The sequence below is a fragment of the Coptis chinensis genome, chromosome 6 (assembly GCF_015680905.1).
Source record: "Coptis chinensis isolate HL-2020 chromosome 6, ASM1568090v1, whole genome shotgun sequence".
Lineage (NCBI taxonomy): Eukaryota > Viridiplantae > Streptophyta > Magnoliopsida > Ranunculales > Ranunculaceae > Coptis > Coptis chinensis.
This window is the reverse complement of record NC_141461.1, coordinates 15,376,673-15,396,190: the sequence shown is the minus strand read 5'-3', so window position 1 is coordinate 15,396,190 and position 19,518 is coordinate 15,376,673. Positions and strand designations below refer to the sequence as shown.

Here is a 19,518-nt window from a genome sequence, read left to right as displayed (position 1 = left end):
AAATCTTATCCCAAACCCAACCCATTGCCATCTCCGGACAAGATGTACTCGTCATCCCTGATATATAGAGCAGGATCTACACATGGAATAAAGTAATGGGTACCCTAAAGTAATAACAAATAACAAAATGCGAATTGCCAGACTGGGGTCCTAGTTCTAACAATTCGATATAAGTTATCTAAGAGGAATTTGCATTGTGAGCCACGCTATGTTAATGAGCAGTCTAGAAAAAGTTTCCAAAAGAAATATGTATGCTGGTGTTTAAGGGCATTAATCGTCTGGCAGTAAGGAAGTTCCACTGCCAGAATTTCACTCACAGGGATGTCCACTTAAACCTGCGCATCTTGGATTGGATTTGGACCTTTTGCTTCTGTCAAACAAAACCTACGCTCCCTGATTTTCACAATCTGGTCATTTTTTGTCTTACGATTTTTCCCTACTCAGTAAGGGCCAGCACTCCAATATGCTATCAACATAATCAAACTAAAAATGATCCTATCAAATCTACAATTTTGTTTCAATACCCGCCACTAAATAAGACTTACCTCAATATCCCAAACTCTACATCATTCTCAACTGAACATTCATGCTTATCAAAAAGAAAATATAATCAAAGTTCATATTCAAGACAAGGCGCAGCAAAGTTATACAACCTGGTAAGGCCTGCTACCAGATTTGGGACAGCATTCTAGCATAGTTAATACCAAGTATGAGTATTAAAAAAAACAATATAACACATCTCGTCAACAGCCAATCAGAGCAGCTAATAGATGAACTCAAATAGTAGTCAATTGAGAACAGTGAGAGCTCCGGTTTCTAATGCATGCACTGAGGACAATATATGACACTTTTCACTGATAAATGCATCTTAACATAGGTATACATATCATGCTGAAATGTATCAACTAACATAGTTATAAATATGATGCAGTTCGCCAATGTCAGAAATAAACGACAACAGCATAATACCTGGAAGCCTGGATCAATGTTCCCATTTTTCAGACAAAACCATAAGATGCATTTATGAAGTCCTACTTTATACAGGAGTTTTCAGTCTCAATCTGAAGCAAATATCATGCGGTGAGAAATTGTTATCATGTTGAAATTTATCAACTAACATAGGTATAAATATGATGCAGATCGGCAGTGTCAGCAGTAGGCGACAACATCATAATACATGGGAGTGGATCAATGTTCCCACTTTTCAGACAAAACCATAAGATGCATTTATGAAGTCCTACTTTATACAGGGGTCTCAATCTGAAGCAAATATCAACTCAGTGAGAAATAGTTATTTCTACAAGGTAGCGAGACTCCATTGTCCAATAAAAACATACACACAGAATGATAACGGAAGGCCAAGTACTTAGAGATGGTAAACCAATCTCTTATAAACTACTTCTACTCATTTATTTGTATACTCACATATTTGCAAACCCAACATGCAAGTGCACAACTTCATACATGCAATTTGTGCTACATGAAGTAATTTCATTCAGATTATGTGCTATGAACTAACATAAAGATGCAAAGTTCACATGTTTTTATGATGCAAAGTTGCAAACAATTAGTCCACGACTCCACAGTACTCTTATGACCTTAGAAATAAAACAGTTGTCAGAAGAACGAAAGTTAATATTTTAGAGAACTTTAAGAGAAGAAAACTTAATATTTTAGTGGTAGATGGCTAGACACCACTAAATTGATCAAACAATACTTTTTCACAAAAATTACCAAGATATGCTTCATTCTATTGTACATGTAAATAACATTATAACTACAAGTCTACAACATACACAGAAACACACTGCTGACTCTTATCAAATCGGCTCATAATTCTCTACAAAGAAATTTTTGGGTAAAATTTAAAGCAGTTTTGCAGAACTTGATTTTATCGGCCATATAATACACCAAAGAGGCTCAATTTCTCAAGCACTTCCTTTTATAAATAAAATATCTTTACATAGATAATATCTGCAGAACCCAAGCTAGGTAGTAAAACTACCTAAACTTGGCCCCTGGAACCAAGATGCTTAAAACTGGAATGCTATAAGCAACTAGTAAATAGAACATGAGCAGATGGCCACATTCCACAGAAACATGGGGAGCTCGACACACCACACAATCACAACACGCCCAAAAGAATTCTGGCAACTCTCAATAGAATACAACATACTTCTCAAATCATTACTTACTTGATGAACTACTATTTTTTTGGTAAATTTCTTAGAAGTTTTTGAATATTCAGTCGGTGGAACTGGGAAAAACAATTGTAAGAGTATGAATTATCCATCAAATAACTAAATTAAAGGTGGTCAAATCTTGAAGCCGAAGTATTCATCGATGAAAAACAACACATAACAAGGCAAACATACAGACATAAAAGTATTTCCTAGTAACATAACTCACTCAGGTTGGCAGTACACGTTTTTCTTATCAAACAGCAAACCAAATAAAGCTAAAGGGGAAATATAAATCATTTAAGCTATAAAAAGAAATGTTTCATAATCTTCAAAACTACAATCAATATTGGGAGTGGTTGCCCCTTACTCTAGCTGAGCTACAAAAACAGAGACGGATCTAGAAAAATTCAAGCGTCAATGGAAACTCACATTAATCTCTAGAGAAATACATGTTCCACACATAAAGCTGTAAAGAAGAAGACAGACAGGGAGACAGAAAATATATGATGTAATTAAACTACCAAACATGCACGGATTCGCTGATATATGATGATACTGGTTGAAATGTATCTATTGAATCTCAAAAAAATGAGACAACCACATAACCACCCTTTCTCCATCTCCCCATATGTCCTTGTTTAATGTTTTGGATCAGCGACGATCAATGTCCTCTTGTTACCAGCTTGTTATACACAACTGCCACATGTATGGATGAGATCACTAATTTAAAATCCTGTAACACAGCTGCTCCTGCACATGCACTATCCGACAGCCTGATATAAGGAAACATGGCCTATCCACCTTAATGAGATGAAGGAACACTGCTACTGCCTAGTCCCATCTTCTGCCCCAACAGTGTAAGCTGCTCCACAAAATGCGCCCCAGTGAGAACCTCAGTGGTACCATATACAATGTGCTTAACAGGCTGCTGGCGATGTGCCAATTCCTGCAAGCCTTCATACTCAACATAATTCCCACCACCAATCATAAACACGATTGCCTCCTTAAATGGTCCTTTCAAATGACTCCCTCCAGTTCCTGAGCTTGACCTTGGAGCACGTGGATCAAACATGAGGTAGGATTCAATTTCAGGGTTTGGTCTCCCCTCTATAAGTGCTTCTACCGTCCTTGTCAGAGCAAGCTGCCTACCACCCGACAAGAGGGCTGTTACGGCATTGATCGACTGCCCATACAGCTTCTCAGCCCAATCAACAATATTACTTTTGCTCGCAGAATTAGCTGAAGCCAGTGAGATATTAAGAGATTTTATCTTCTTTACATATTGAAATGCACAAGTGTCTACCTCAGACTCTCTCAGTGCGGCCTCCACTGCTTCCAGTTCTGACTGGGGTGTGGTTTCTGTGGAGAGAAGGTATATTATTGCAAACCGTAGCTTATCAGCCTTTGTGCCTTTGCCTCTCAGAACACTAAAGAGCTCATTTCTGTCAAAGTTTCCTCTCGTCAACATCTCGTTCTCCTTCTTAGCATAGGAATCCAACGACCTCTCCTTGATCTCCCCCAACAACGCAGTAGCAATGTTGGTATGCTTATCGATCACCTGTTTCCTTTCTGTAAGTTCAGGCAGTGAGTTCACTGCATTCATCAAATGTCTCGTATTCCCAATCAAATCCGTACCATCAAACTCAGCCCCATCTTTCCCACCAGTCCTCTCATTCACCTCCTCCACATCCTTCTTATACTTAGTCAACTGAGTCTCAATCTCCACTGCAACTTCCGGAAACTCCAAAGAACCATTAGCAACCCAAAATGGGTCAGAAGCATCCAACTCATAAGACCTAGGCCCACCTTTCTCCCCTTTCACGGTCAACGCATTAAGCTTCAACCCAAGCACATCATGAACAAGTGGCCTGTACCTAAAATCATGCTGTATCCCAACCGAAAAGCTTCGAAATTCCTATAAAAATACACAAAACTGGCCTCTGAAAAGAACTCCCGAAATTCCCACCTTCAGTAAACAAGTTATTCTTCGATATCAAATGATCCCTCAACCTCAAATCCAACGCCAAGAGCCACCATTTCCGCCCGGCCCACCACGTGGACACCTAATAATCGGAACCACACCAAAGCGTAGCCAATACACAAAACAACCCACTAACAACCCTCTCAATAATCTCCTCAATCTCCTTATCCCCAGCGGAAGGGTCATTCAATTGTACATAACACAAATTTTTGCGCAGTTTAAAACATATTATCCTCCAAAGTAACAAACTCCAAATACTGATCAAACACCTTGGATATCCTCTCCACACCGTTCCCTTCCAACGTACCCGACGCCAAATTCTCCAACAACGGGCGTGGTAACGAGGACGAAAAATTCAAGTGAAATGTCTGGTACAATGACCTATTAGCATCATTAATAATTTTGGATATATTGAAGTGATTGGGCTGTACGAAATATATCGCGGGCACATCGGGTATCATTTGACGATCTTTGTCTATTAAAAGTAAAGTGTTATACCATGTTTACGTAGATCTTTGATATGTATTATTGGTGATAATATGTCACGGCAATATTTGTCAAATATTAGTACCTTGTATACTTCTTCTGATGATGAATTTGTTGTTGTTGTTGTTGCTGTGGTGGGTGTGTTTATAAGTTGGTTTAGATTCAACATTCGAATTATACAACCTGCAAAATAAAATAAAATGAAATGTGTTAATTTAAAAGGATGAGGAAATTAAAAAGGGGTGGTGGGAAAACTTACTTGTTTGTTTTTGACGGAGATTCAGTGCCATGGTTTTTTTTTTTTTAGAGAATTGAGGTTGGATCTGAGTGAGAGAGAGATGTGAAGCTGATGAAGATGTTTTATGGGTGATAGTGTGGTGTAGGTTGTAGGTTAAATAATCGTGTGTTGTACAGAATCAAGGGTGGGATGTTGATTGGAAATTTAAGGGTGAGATGCTGGACTAGTATAAGGACTAAACTATCGTAACGGGGGGTGTAAAATTAACAACTCTAATAGCATATTATTGTGTAGCCTATAAATATCTACACTTTGTACTCCCCAATGGAAAAGTGTAAAAAAAAATTAGATTTTAAACTCGGACGTCACTTAAAGTGACGTCTCTCTTTAATTTAAAATGGGACGTCCGAGTTAAAAAATTATAAATTATAACTTTAGAGACATCCAAATTTTTTTTTGTTCAGACGTTGGTTAAAGTGTCGCCCAAACATTTGGAGTGTAAACTCCCCCCCCCCCCCCCCAATTAGAGATGCCCTATGGAGATGCCCTTTGAATGTAACACAAACTAATCATAATACTCCACGTGGAAAACAATTTGTGCAACTGGGAAAAGTGATAAACCACTAAAAAAAGAAGTCTTCCCTTTTCACCACCACCGCCGGCACCAACCAAATTTCCACAGCTATCATCCTCTTTTGTCTCTTTCTACTATTTCTCTCATTTTTTTTCTTTTTCTCTACCTTTTCTCCTTCTCTCTAAACCGCACCACTACCAAACACACAAAATGTTATCTAACACTAAAGGTGTGATTTTGAGTTTCAAAATTAATACATTTAAATTTAATGGGTGATGGAAATTTAAATTTATAAGTTTCAACTCCAATATTAGTGTAACAACTTGCAACTTGTTCTAATTTTAACTTTACAAATTGTTCTAATTTTAACTTTAGGCACAATTTTATGGATTTTGAGGCATTCTTGGTTAGATTGAGAGAGAAGATATAGAGAGTTTGACGGTGGTGCAAGTGGTCACAGCAGTGGTGGCGTAACACGGAGAAAATGGTGGATGTTGTCATTCGATCTAAACTTCAAAGGGTTAGTCCACTTTCTTTTTCTTTTTTTTTTTTTTTTGGGCTCGCGAACACCCCCTTCCCCAAACTACATCAAGGTAACATGTTGGCAACTTGTTTAGCATTTCTCTTATTTTCTCCCACATTTCTAATCCCTAATCCCTAAACTATACCCTAAGTCCTAAACTTAAAATTGTGCCAAAATTATTAACACTATACAAATCGTCCTTGAATAAAGTAATATCATCAAAATATAGTAGCTCAACATTTTATCTTGGACCATGTTTGGTCTCTGGTCTCATAAAACCAACATTCTCAACGATAATTGCAAATGCTACTACATATGACGAGGTGATGACTTAGGAGAGAAGCGGACCAAGACAAACTTCTTGATGTGTAGATATCCATACAAATTAGCAACATAAATGCGCCTCAAAGGGTATTCAGAGAAGGAAGGGGAAAACGAGCACGGGTGAATGGATTGACCATCTCCAACCCCCCGCAAATTCTATCACCAACCACCCAAATGGAGATCCCTGAACATACACGGATAAGCCCTTGGCACTTCGAACATGATTTTCATAGTCTTGTAGACTCAGTGAGTTGAACTTGGCATTTGAAGTTTCATCCATCGGAAAAAATAGCCAAGAATAGATCCCTGGATAGATATTATTTTGTTGTTTCTCGACGACAAAGTTCTAAATAGAAGAACATACAACACCAATAACATTTTTTTTTTATAGGTCTGGAATGTAACATCTCTTTAAAATCACGTTTAAGAACTTGTCTTGTAATTAGCAACCCCAACAGAGGATGACATAAGAGGTTTACCTTGGTCTTCCTCTGACGTGTCTTCATCGCTCAAGTAAACCATCCTTTATGAAAAACAAAATATCTCAGTACTTCAGTAGGAGAATCATAATTTATCATAGTATTTCAATAAACCATCCTTTCTTAATACAAACTCTACTTTGTTTAAACGTAATGAAGTTAACTGGTTGTAACTTAAAATTTTGATTTGCCAAATGAAATTAACTGGTTGTAACTGGTTATTTCCTGTTTATTTTTGTGCGGGCTTTGGTGATGTGGTCTGCCCAACACAAAATTGGTCCGTCAATAACAAGACTTTTTTTTTGGGCTTGGCAACTGGTTGTTGAGGGATGCACGTCTCTTATCCACGTGGCATAATATTATTGATCAATATTTGTTGCCATACTTTTCGAATGTGCAAAAGATATGATGATAAGCTTTAATTAACAAAAAAATATGAGTCCTATTACTCACAGACCACATATTATGTTGGGCAGACCCAAAAAAAAAAAAATTATTACAAGTGTGCTATTGGTTAAAAAAAAAAACAATTATTACAAGTGTGTCATTGGTTCCAAAAAATTGAATTCGAAAACTCCAAACTTAAACGACCCGGCTAGGTCGTTCATTGTGCAAACCCAACGATATGACCACACCGTTTGGGCCAAGTCGTTTGGACTAAGTCTCCAACGATATGGCCACACCGTTTGGACTAAGTCCCAAACAACTTGGCCACACCATTTGGGGCTTAGTCAAATGATGTGCACCGTTAAGAGTTAAGAAAGCGTAAACTTTATATTTTTTCAAAGTTCAAATTTAAAGCGGTGTGGCCATATCGTTTGGGGACTTAGTCCAACGGTGTGGGCACATCGTTTGGACTAAGTTCCAAATGACTTGGCCACACCGTTTGGGACTTAGTCCAAATGGTATGGTCATATCGTTGGAGACTTAGTCCAAATGGTATGGCCACACCGTTTGGGATTTGAACTTTGAAAAAATATAAAGTTTCGTTTTTGGCCTCTTGACCCGGTAAGGCACATCGTTTTGACTAAAGGCACAGGCGGTTATGGCCAAGTCGTTTGGAACTTAGTCCAAACGATGTGGCCATATCGTTGGAGACTTAGTCCAAACGGTATTGCCATATTGTTGGGTTTGTACAATGAACGACCTAACCGGGTCGTTTAAACTTGGGGTTTTCGAATTCAATTTTTTGAAACCAATAACACACTTATAATAATTATTATTTTTTGGACTTTTTGAAACCAATAGTACACTTGTAATAATTGTTTTTTTTTTGGGTCTGCCCAACGCAATATAGGTATGTTAATAACAAATACCAAAAATATTAGGGAGAGTTTAAAAGTTGAATTGAAATCTGAATGTTTCTCATTCAACTTGTTTTAATGGCATAGTATTTGTTGTGATACTTTTTCCAATAAGCAAATACTTAGGAATATGATGATAAACTTTAACTAAAATGAATTATTGTTAAAGCTTAATTAACCATACGTCTTCACATCTTTCTATGAAATATAATCTAATTTTGGCTTCTATTTCAACTGACTGGAATAGAATTTGAAATAGACCTGGCAAATGGAGATTTTTGGAAGTACTTCCCTGTGGCAAATTGATTGCGCTATCTATCTTTCTCTATCTTTCTGATTTCAGAAGAAGCTTGATGAGGGTTAAGGAGTTGAAGGAGTGAAGGCCAACTATAGCAGTTGGGGAGTGCCCTCCTTCTGGAGATTCATACACTTCAGTGCCTTTCTTCTAGGCCTGTGAAGAAGCATGGAAAGATTAATACGCGTTCTTAATTTTTCTTAATTTGTTTATTTTTGAAGACTAAAAACTAAATGTCATTGCTGAGAGAGAGAGAGAGGTTTATGATGTGAAGAGAGTTGGATGATTGTCTGGGTGTAGGTGATTGTATGTTAAGTAATCGGGTTTGATGACGTTGAACTTCAACAGTGTATTTTGTGTTCTTTAGAGCATCCTTAAATGGTGCACTCAAATTTAATGCACACTTGATTTTGAGTTTAAAAATGAGAGTAAGAGAACACACCCCAACGAGTGAAAAATATATATTGAGAAATAAAAGAACAAAAGATTTTATGAACATGTTTCCCTATTACATTTTCTGTATATACAAGTTTTTTTTATGTCTTCAACTGTTCAACATGACCTGACCTTCAAAAAGTTAGCACAAATCATTAGCCACACACTAATCTTGCCAAACCAATTTAGAGCCAATGGCCGAATCTTGACTAAACCATCTTTGAGTAGTCCTCTTTAGCCTAGTATCATTCACTTCACAAAATTGTTGAGCCCACCCTTCTGGCTCAATTGCTTCTAATCCAAGACCAGGCGTTCTATCTTTAGACTTGAGGTTCGCCTCTTGTGTCCAATCCACAACATAAGTTGATACCCTTCTTCTAAACTTAGCCTTAAATTCAGACCAGGCTTGATACTTGAAGTGATGCACAACTCCTTTATGCAAACTCAATGTGTTTCCTCGCCATCCTTCTTTTAATCGAAAATGGTGGATTGCATTCTGTAAAGATGTATCGATAGTGTCTAGTAACACAATTGATTTGTGTCGTTGCTCATTCCTTCTTCGACATGTATACCCTTGAGTAACTCCGGCAATAGGGTGTGATTGTTGATTGGATGGGCCGTAATCGAGACACTTAATTGAGACTTGCCCAATTGGCTGCGCTAACCATTTCGCCTTCTCATCTGACAAATTAGTATTAGGCGATGGCGCTGGCGCTGGGGACGACGACAAAGGAGTTGTTGGTAAGAATGATGGTATCATACCTTGAGATGGTTCAGATTCATTAAGCCATGAGTGAGCGAAAACAAATTCATCAACATCCATATACATCATCCATTTACATGATTCTTTAGCATAAATTGCACTGTGTGAGAATCCTGCTTCTTGTGCTTTAGGCCATGGCCAAAAGAAAACCTTCACATTATACTCTTCACCATCAACTAGTCCTTGAACCACCTTATGCAAATCATCATCACTATCATTATCATACAGTATAAACTTCTCAACACCAAGTTTTGAATTATATATAACCCACTCTTTCAAGAACTTGGCCACATTATATACCATTGTACACGCACACAATTGTGCCTTTCCCTCGCCGTCTTCAATACTACTCTTAGGCACATAATAGGCCACTGAAGGAACCCGAACCGGTCTTATCCCAACTATCTCAAGCGAAATTTTGATTTTCTCATCTCCATCCTTAAACAAACTGCCTAACTCTGTTTCAGTAGGATGATTACACCTAAAAACTTCTTGGGCAGAAGTGACAACGCTCGTTTTAACAGAATAACCAACGCCATTATCGAATACACAAAGTAGCTCTTCTGGTGATCTATTCACTCCTTGTCGGTTATTTATTCCTTTAGCAAACAAGATAACGTCGTTCTCCGTTGACAAAGACTCATAAGCTAAAAAACTCCACCTAATCATCTCTACCGCGTTGGACCCATTACTGAACGTAATATTTTCATCCGATTTCGTCAGAATAGGCTTAAGCAATGGCCTGATACAACGGACACTATCCGGTACCTCGCACTTAAATACCGTCCGGTTACTAGACTGTAAAAAACCGGTATACTCCCCTGGAGAAGTCTCGTTGTTTTGGAAAACACATGTATACTCGTTATCCTTGGACAATATACTATCAGGCGATGAGACAAATAGTACTTCCCAGTCAGGTAAGAGGACAGATTCAGGTTGCACATATTTTACTAAAGGCGGGTTGTTACGAACTAGGCGGTGAGAATCTTCTTCGACTTCTTCTTTGATCAAGTTATTGTGCTGCAAACTTTTTATGGTGGATGGACTAAGTTGAAGTTTTTGCCCAGAGAAGAAGTTGCGAACGACGTATAAAGATAAAGTTGTGAAAAGAAGGAAGGAGATGAATATGGAAATAAGAGGTGTATGGTTTTTCTGGCGCATAGTGGCTGGTTTGAGAAAAAAGAGAGATATGAGGTTTTGAGTAGAAGGGTTTTTTTTTAAGCTGGTCTTTGAAGTTGCGTGTGTGTGTCAAATACGGTTGATGGTAACACGGATTTTGGTGAAGTCTTTGGCAAAAATAATCAAAGTTTTATTTTAAGGTGCTTATGAAGTCTTTGGTCGCTTTTATACTGACTCGGGTTCATGTCTTTTCCTAGTCGGAAACTACTTACTAATTTAGTTCGAACTAGATTTTGGACCCGGGCCGGGCCGGGCCGGGATCTTTAAGATATTTTGCTTGAAGTAAAAAAAATTTTTTTTTGGTGCACAATGTTTTGAACATTTTGGAAATCAATTGGTAAATATTAAACCAATCAATTATGATAAAATGTGAGAACATTGCAGACTTAATTTTGATTACTCGCCATCTATTGCAAAATAACTCCTCTGATCGAGCAGCTCTAAGTACAGCACTATTGCCCGACCTATCGTTTAACAATCAATTTTTAATTTTCATTTGCTTCATTCCCCTTTTATCGTTTCTTCATCCTTCATGTAAGCCTCAATACTAAAAAAGATTATATTGCACCTTTTGCATAATTCTCTTAATCTTGACCTCCTTGTGCTCATACCTAATCAAGTTCCCGTTGTCCAATATCTCTATCATTAGAAACATGATGATATAACCTCAAAATTTGATTATAGAGAGGATGAGGATGCATTATAAACTTTTCATTATATTGTAGCGTGATAGAACCACTTAATCTCTTTACTAATGGTGCGGTGCTTACTCAACATATAAAACAATATCTGCACGGATCCTCATTATTAGATCATTTGATATGATTATGATTGTTCTATATGTAGAAATCTAGAGTTGACAGTAGTATTTCTATAATTGTTGTATATAGAAAGGCAAAATCAATTCAAAGAGGTTTATATATCCCTTAATTAGAGTTAGAACATATAACTTTTCGATATTAGGTATTATGGATACCATTGCTCATAAGTCACATTGTGCTAAAAAATTTGATCCTTTGAAAGCGAAAATGAAAAAAAGTAAAAAGTTCACTTCGGTCCCTTTGCATGATCTTTTATTAGTAAGTTTGGGGAAAATTAAACCTCCCATCGGAGTAATGTCCTTTTTAGTCCTATCGTACTCATTATCAACAATATGCATGCATGTGACCCATGATAAATCTTTCCAAGCTTGTATATCTTTTTGTTCATCTACGTATAATAGTGATACCCATTCTTCTCTACCCTAGCTATAGAGAATGAAACTCTAGCTGGATGCGCAAGCACCGATACAGGCTACCTTCAGCAAATCCCTATGAGTCTTGCCAAGAAGGCGACTAACACCCCATTGAGTCACCACACTCTCATAGCCTATGAAACACGAGCAAACCTCTTGGCGGGCTGTAAATATTCAAAAGAAGTGGAGAAAGGGGAGTGAATTGAATGAACCCAGTTTCAAAACTTATCAATATTTATAGGGACAAAGAAACTCAAAAGTGAGTAGTACGATTGATATTCTTATACTCTAGTAGTTTTCTCCATAATTCTTAGCTGATGGTGCAATAATGATTGTTAAGGGTGTAAGATCGGTCAGCTTGCATCATCGACTCGACCTTCCACTTCCCTTAAATGGCTCCATAAATGGTCCAGCTTCTGGGCTTTTAACTCTTGCCGAACGTCTCCGTCTAGTTTCTCATAGTGTACCAAGGTGTTTGAAAGAGTACCAAGCTAGGGCGGGTGCTTGCTTATTAGTACCATTCAATAGGTTAATAATTCTAGGAGAGTCAACCATATTACTCTTGTTCTTTGGTATCCAACTGTTATAGCTTAGCATCGTCTGATTATTCTCAGCCAAAAAAAATAATCAATCAACAGTGGACGAAAATCCCACGACAATGTGGTTTAGTTTAATGATATGAAGTCGATCACCACTCAAGTCATCATAAATGAGAATGTGAAAGGATTATTTAGACGTGAAAAGATATAGATCTTCTATATTTTGGTGAATACCTTATCAAAATAGACGCATCTATAATGTTTCCATCTTCAATTAAGTCTCAAAATAAGAGTTGCATACCGCCCATAGTCCCATACCACGTACACTCTTGAGACAATTATAGATAATTTCCTAATATCAAAGAAATTATGTTGTGAATTCTCAAAAGTTCCTAATCGATCAAGGTCAAAGTGGCACGAAGGAGTCCAGCAATTTTTGGGTTCGATCGTGTAAACATGTACATAAAATGATCTGCCATAAACAGGTACAGGTAGTTAAATCAAATGAAAATATAGTGTAAGTAAATTAAGCTTATGTCCCTTCATGCGGAGTGAGTATACAAAGGCCATAAGAAATAATATAATTTGTTTATACTTTGATCAACTAAGATAGTTTTGTTGGTCATGTCATGCCATACCATGCTATGCCTTCAATATAACCAAGAGAAGAGAAAAAGATCATCACTACACATTATTTGTGGCATAGGGTTTTCCCAATACTTTGTATTATGACAAAACAATGTAAATTGATCGCGTAATGGTTATTACATTACCAATTAGTAAGATCGCAAATTAGATTCAATGCAACTACTTTAGATTCTTTAATTTACCCTTATATTTATTTTCTTGCAGCTAATGAAAAACGTATATACTTATGTTGATCTTTAATTCCAACATTAAAGGAAAATCTATGTGTACAAAACTTTAGTGGGGGGGGGGGGGGGGGTTAATTATAAGATTATGTTTCCTATTTTTAAGGAAATAATTTATATAAATTTCAAATTTAAAGAGGATTCCTATTTCTGGAAGTTCTTTCCTATTTTTGAGGAATTAGGAAATGAAATGCTTTAAGAAATTCGCAATTTTATAAGATTATGTTTTCTATTTATTAGAAAATAATTGATATAAATTCCAAATTGAAAGAGGATTTCTATTTTTGAAAAAAAATCCTATATTTTTTGAGGAATTAGAAATTGGAATACTTTAAGTAATTCACAATTGATGGACTCTTATAAGAGAGTGCCAAGTAGATATCCACGTCATCACAACTCTATCAGGAGAGGCCACCTAGGAGAGAAAAAAGTCTATCGCTCATATTAGAGTGTCACAAAAAATAATTTATATAAATTTCAAATTGAAAGAGGATTCTTATTTCTGGAAGTTCTTTCCTATTTTTGAGGAATTAGAAATCGGAATGTTTTAAGAAATTCACAATTTTATAAGATTATGTTTTCTATTTTTTAGGAAATAATTGATATAAATTCCAAATTGAAAGAGGATTCCTATTTTTGAAATTCTTTCCTATTTTTGAGAAATTAGGAATTAGAATGTTTTAATCAATTCACAATTGATGGACTCTTATGAGAGAGTGCCAAGTAGATACGTCACCACAACTACATTAGAGAGGCCACCCAGAAGAGAGAAAAGTTTATCTCTCATATTAGAGTGCCACTTAGGAGAGAGAGAAATCTCTTTTAGAGGTCTCTCTTTAGTATATAGATAATAGATTAGAATTTGTTGCTCTAGGTAGTTTGGTTATTGTAAAACACGATTTTGGTATGGCGTGATCTCAACCATTTATTAGATTGTGATTGAAAGACATGCCTTTGATTGTGAATTGTGAATTGTGATTGGGTTGGAGTAATTTCTTTATTGTGAATTTAGTAACACATGATTAAAAAATATGGAAAAAGTCCTTATACAAATGTATTTTGGAGTTATTTTTCAAGTTTGATTAAGATTTGGGCGGGTGAGACCTTCTCAAAATTAGGCATTATCTAAGTCCGTGTCAAGATATACTTCCAATTAGGCATTATCTAAGTCCATGTCAAGATATACTTCCAATTTCTAAATTTGATGAAGTCTTCAATTGATCTTAGAAAAATATATTCCAAATTGGTGTTATGATTATTCTAATACACTGTTTGTTTCTGCCATATCCAACTCCAGATTAATACTTAAATCATAAAGCGTAAATGATTTCCGAATGAATAATGATTCTGCTAAGTATAAAATCTAGCTTTATCACGTAGGAGATAACTTATAAAATCTAGCTTCATCACCTAGTTAAAAATCGTTCTCAAATTTGATTTTTTTTTAAACGGCTCAGATTTTATGATTTTGCAATCATCTTTTCACATAGTTAAACATTATCAAATTAGTTGAAATTTTGTATAGATGATCTTCATGGTTAATTGAATACATCTACAAAAAATTAGGTTACAATTAACGTTGTAAATAAAGTTGTGGGGCATGGTATAAACTACGGTATAAAAAGTATGGTAAACGGAACCCTTTCATTATACTTTTTATACCATAGTTTATACCCCCCCCTACGATTTTGCAATCATCTTTTCACATAGTTAAACATTATCAAATTAGTTGAAATTTTGTATAAATGATCTTCATGGTTAGTTGAATACATCTACAAAAAATTAGGTTACAATTAACGTTGTAAATAAAGTTGTGGGGCATGGTATAAACTACGGTATAAAAAGTATGGTAACCGGAACCCCCCCCCCAAAAAAAACAAGATGAGTTAAGTGTTAATAATTTAATTTGTAGATATGATCTACTAACCATTGATAATATCTCCACAAAAATTTGTCTCATTTAGAAATCTCTAACCTAGTTAAAAATGGTTCTCAAATTTGATTTTTTAAACCGCTCAGATTTTACGATTTTGCAATCATCTTTTGACATAATTAAACAATATCAAATTAGTTGAAATTTTGTAGAGATGATCTTCATGGTTAATTGAACACATCCACAAAAATTAGGTTACAATTAACGTTGTACATAAAGTTGTGGGCATGATATAAACTATGGTATAAAAATGTGGTAAAAGTAACACCTTTCGATATATATATATATACTAGCTTTCGAACTTGTCCTACGAACGGGTGTTGTTATATTAAATTATTTTAAAAAATATTAGCAACTATTCATAACTATGAGATATGGAAATTATATTAATCACTTGTTTAAATTTCTTGCACCACTATCTATCAAAAGAAAACACCAAATCTTGGTAAAACCCATCGATTTATTTTTGTTGTTATGTTTAATAATAGAAGTTTGATTGAAATTTTGTGAGAATGCTCAATGTGGCGAAGATGATACTGAAGCTACTTAAATAGCAAGACATTCCTAATTATAATAAAGTAATTATAATAAACACTACTTAAAATGCAAAACTATACTTGTCGAGATATTATGTTCTCCCTATATATAATACAACTATGTTTCAAAGTTAGTTCAATGCATTTACATCAAGTTTCTAATTTTACGTTAATTATTCTTTGAGGCTAGTTCAATGTATGTAGTTGGATCTAGTTTCTGATTTTCCATTAATTATTCTTTGAGGTTAATTCAATGTAGTTGTATCAAAATTTTGATTTCCCGTTAATTATTATTTGAGGTTAGTTTAGTGCAGTTGCACCAAGTTTACGATTTCCCGTTAGTTATTCATTAAAGTTAATTCAGTGTAGTTCCATCTAGTTTTCAATATTTCGTTAATTACTCTTTGAGATTAGTTAATTGCATTTGCATCAAAGGTTCTAATTTTTCATTAATTACTCTTTGAGGTTATTTTAATACACATCGTATCCGTTTTCGATTTCCACATTAATTATTTTTTGAAGTTAGTTCGCATCTAGCTTCCAATCAATTTTCGATTATTTATGCTTTGAGGGTAGTTCGATGTAGTTACATCCAGTTTCTGATTTCTAGTTAACTATTCTTTAAGGTTATTTCAATGCATTTGCATCTAGTTTCGATTTTCCGTTAAATATTCATCAAGGATATTGCATCTAATTTCGATTTCTTGGCCTATTAGTTAATATATGATTTTAGTTTAATGCGGTTACATCCAGGTTTTCGATTTTCCGTTAATTATTCTTTGAGGTTAGTTTAATGCAGTTGCATCAATTTATTAATTATTTTTTAGGTTAGTTTAATGCATTTGCAGCAAGTTTTTGATTTATTGTTAATTATTTTTTGAGGTTTGTTCAATGCAGTTGCATCAAATTTATGATTTCCCATTAATTATTCATTAAGGTTAGTTGTAACGCCCGTATTTAAAATACGTATTTAGTTATTAATTTATTAATTAAATTATTTATTTAAAAATCGGTTGGATTTGATTTGGGAAACGTGGGCCTGATTTCTGGGCCTGAGTCTGTATTGGGCTTGGGTTTCAAACCCAAGTATATAATCACATTGTTCTAGAGAATAGGGTTTTTAGAGAATAAAATAAAATAAAAATGGAGGCAGAAATAGAAGCTGGATTGCTAGAGCGTTGGAGCGCGACGATTCGGACGATGAGGGTTTCGTCGAGTTGAGTTTTAATACAGGTGAGTAGTTAGTTTTTCTACTTCACCGTATATCTGTAAACAGATTTTATTGTTCATTCTTCTTCGTCATGTCTCGTTATTATTAAACTAGTTAAATATCGGTATATTGTTTTGGGTTATTATTGAACTATTTGCTTATTGGTACATTTGAAGCTCGAAAAAAGCGTCAATGGCGGCGCCGCAAGAATCAAACAAGAAGAATCGCCAATATTTCTATTTGAACCTTTATTATTATGTTATACTGTGTTGTGTGTGGGTTGGTTTCGGATTGGTGGTCGCGATTTGGAGGAAGGGTGCAGACATAAATCAGGTTGATTGTTTTGGTGGGTGATGTGGGTTTAGAATCGGTTGTTGAGGAGCTGTTCAAGCTCTGAAGGTGCGTCAATGGCGTCGCCTGTCCGTTTTTATTTTGAACTATGGTTGTTGTAGATGTTTAATTGGTTGGTTGAGGTTGGGTAGTGATGGGTGATTGAATGCTGGGTCGGATGGGGTTGTCGGAGGTTGTAGAAGCCGTTAATGGCGGCGGAAATTTGTCTCAGATCTAGTTTTGGTTGAAGATGTTGAAATCAAGAATGGAGGATTTCGCGTTTGTTAAAGTAGTGGGGGTTTTTACCCTCTTCATTTTCGGTTATGTTTGGAGTTTAGGGGTGGCGGGGTGGGTTGGCAGGTGGTGGTGGTGGTGGTAGTGGTGAGGGAAAGACGATGACCGGTTGGGCTTGAGGCTTGGGCCTAAGCTTGTTTAGTTCTTTGGGCGAAATTTCTATTTTTGGTTGGTTGGGCGGACCACATAGTTGCTTTTGGGCAGTTTTCTATTTGTTTTGATTGGGCCGGTAGTGTTTTAAGTTGTTGGGCGGTTTAGCTGATTGTTTGGGGCGGTCCATAGGACTTAAAATAGAGATCCAAATGGATCTTTCAACATTTAGACTTTTGGGGCCGGGTTCTAAGGTTTGGGCATGGCCAGTTGGGTCCGAACTATTACCTTAGTCATGAGCCCATGAGCCATGCACATTGACCTTAGCCATGAACCATGGCTACGACCCTGAACATGTTGAACATGGAAACGACACTTTGACTTTGACAATGACCGTTGACTGAGGAATGTTCACTTTTTCCAGTTTTTTTTCCATATTTAAGAATATGGACAAATGTAGTAATAAAATATTGTCGAAGCTTGTATAAATTTGGTTGTCATTATCTAAGAAAGATTTGACGTTGATATTATGTATATTTTGACACGTGACGAGATAGAAACTTTAGGAGATATAATATTCCTAAAACGCTATAAAAATGTATGCGATACGTTTGAAGCAATTGTGAAATTATATAATATGTTGGGATATATATATATATTAAATACAATAGTTTTGGATAAATAAATGTATAAACACTCCATTATTTTATCTGTGAGATGCTACTAGGAGGTAGTAGAGTATTTGTTGATATTTCCCACGGGATTGTGGCTTAGTGCAATAATATATTGGCATGTGAAAGAATGAAAACTGTTAGGAGATGTATTGAAATAATTCTACATATATTTGGCTTAGTGCAATAATGTATTTGACATGTACGTGATATAGTGATAATGTAGATTGTATTATAATGAGAAACGTTGAGCTTCAGTACAATTAAGTATACTGGCATGGGATAGAATAAGAATTATTCTGAGATATAAAGGTATGACACCGGAATAAATTACGTAACGAAAATCCTAGAACCTAGCTACCACAACTCATGTGATTTGCCTTTGTGATATGATTGGCCCTCAGGCGTTTCAGTGAATCTGAATGGCCCTTCTAGCGTAAGTAATGTGATTGGCCCTTCTGGCGTTTCAATGAAGCTGAATGTCCCTTCTGGCGTAGCCGAATAGTGGCTTGATTATTCCGTTTGCAAAATTAGAACGAGACGCGCAATATTTTATGCCGTATAATGGCAGTACTCACATAATGGCTTTCATGTAAGGGTTACCTGGTGTGCGGCATCCCGCTCAGGATAGTTACGTACGGAGTGGTTCATTATATGAGGGGAGGCATGTGGATGTACATGTTAGGCATTAGGAAGCGATTGTGGTAGCCAGGAAAACTAGGTAAGACATAGATACGACGTGATTTTAGGGACACGCAAAGAAAGTCTTAATTAATATAATTATGGTAATGTGTTGGTTAATGATGTATCTTTAGATAGATGATTGTATATGGTTTTGCAGAAGTGTGGTTCAAACTAATTACTTGTGCAAAGACGACCCACTCTGTAATTGAGCATGAAATACGGTAAGTATAGAATATACTTGGCTGGTTATTAGTTTAGTTAGAACCTAAGGCGCCTCGTGGAGGAACTAAATACCTTTTTATTATGCGTATGATTTGTTATGTGGTTAGTGGGAAGTTAAGGCGCCTCAGTGGAGGAACTA

General features: G+C 36.0%; 2 protein-coding genes and 1 pseudogene across 4 annotated transcripts; all 3 read right to left on the bottom strand.

Moving 5' to 3' along the window:
• Positions 1-501: 501 nt before the first annotated feature.
• LOC147491702 (SEC1 family transport protein SLY1-like) lies at positions 502-5,087 on the bottom strand. Of its 2 annotated transcripts, none has more exons than XR_015199640.1 (3): positions 4,910-5,063; positions 4,736-4,833; positions 502-1,061 (listed from the first exon to the last, which is right to left on the bottom strand). XR_015199640.1 is itself a non-coding variant. In XM_086568624.1 (3 exons), exons 1-3 carry the CDS (start codon positions 4,938-4,940, stop codon positions 4,383-4,385), a joined length of 279 nt encoding a protein of 92 aa, XP_086424750.1. In that variant the 5' UTR covers positions 4,941-5,087; the 3' UTR covers positions 4,233-4,382. The 2 variants fall into 2 exon arrangements, 1 of the variants encoding a protein (XP_086424750.1); XM_086568624.1 differs by lacking the exon at positions 502-1,061 and adding an exon at positions 4,233-4,532 and having other exon boundaries at positions 4,910-5,087.
• On the bottom strand, positions 2,562-4,096 carry LOC147491703 (SEC1 family transport protein SLY1 pseudogene; annotated as a pseudogene). Its single transcript, XR_015199639.1, has one exon. The product of XR_015199639.1 is annotated as an SEC1 family transport protein SLY1 pseudogene (transcript).
• A 3,729-nt stretch (positions 5,088-8,816) lies between the features above and the next one.
• LOC147491701 (glycosyltransferase family 92 protein RCOM_0530710-like) lies at positions 8,817-10,868 on the bottom strand. The gene has a single exon (XM_086566805.1). It carries the CDS (start codon positions 10,744-10,746, stop codon positions 8,989-8,991), a length of 1,758 nt encoding a protein of 585 aa, XP_086422931.1. The 5' UTR covers positions 10,747-10,868; the 3' UTR covers positions 8,817-8,988.
• Between the last annotated feature and the right edge of the window lie 8,650 nt (positions 10,869-19,518).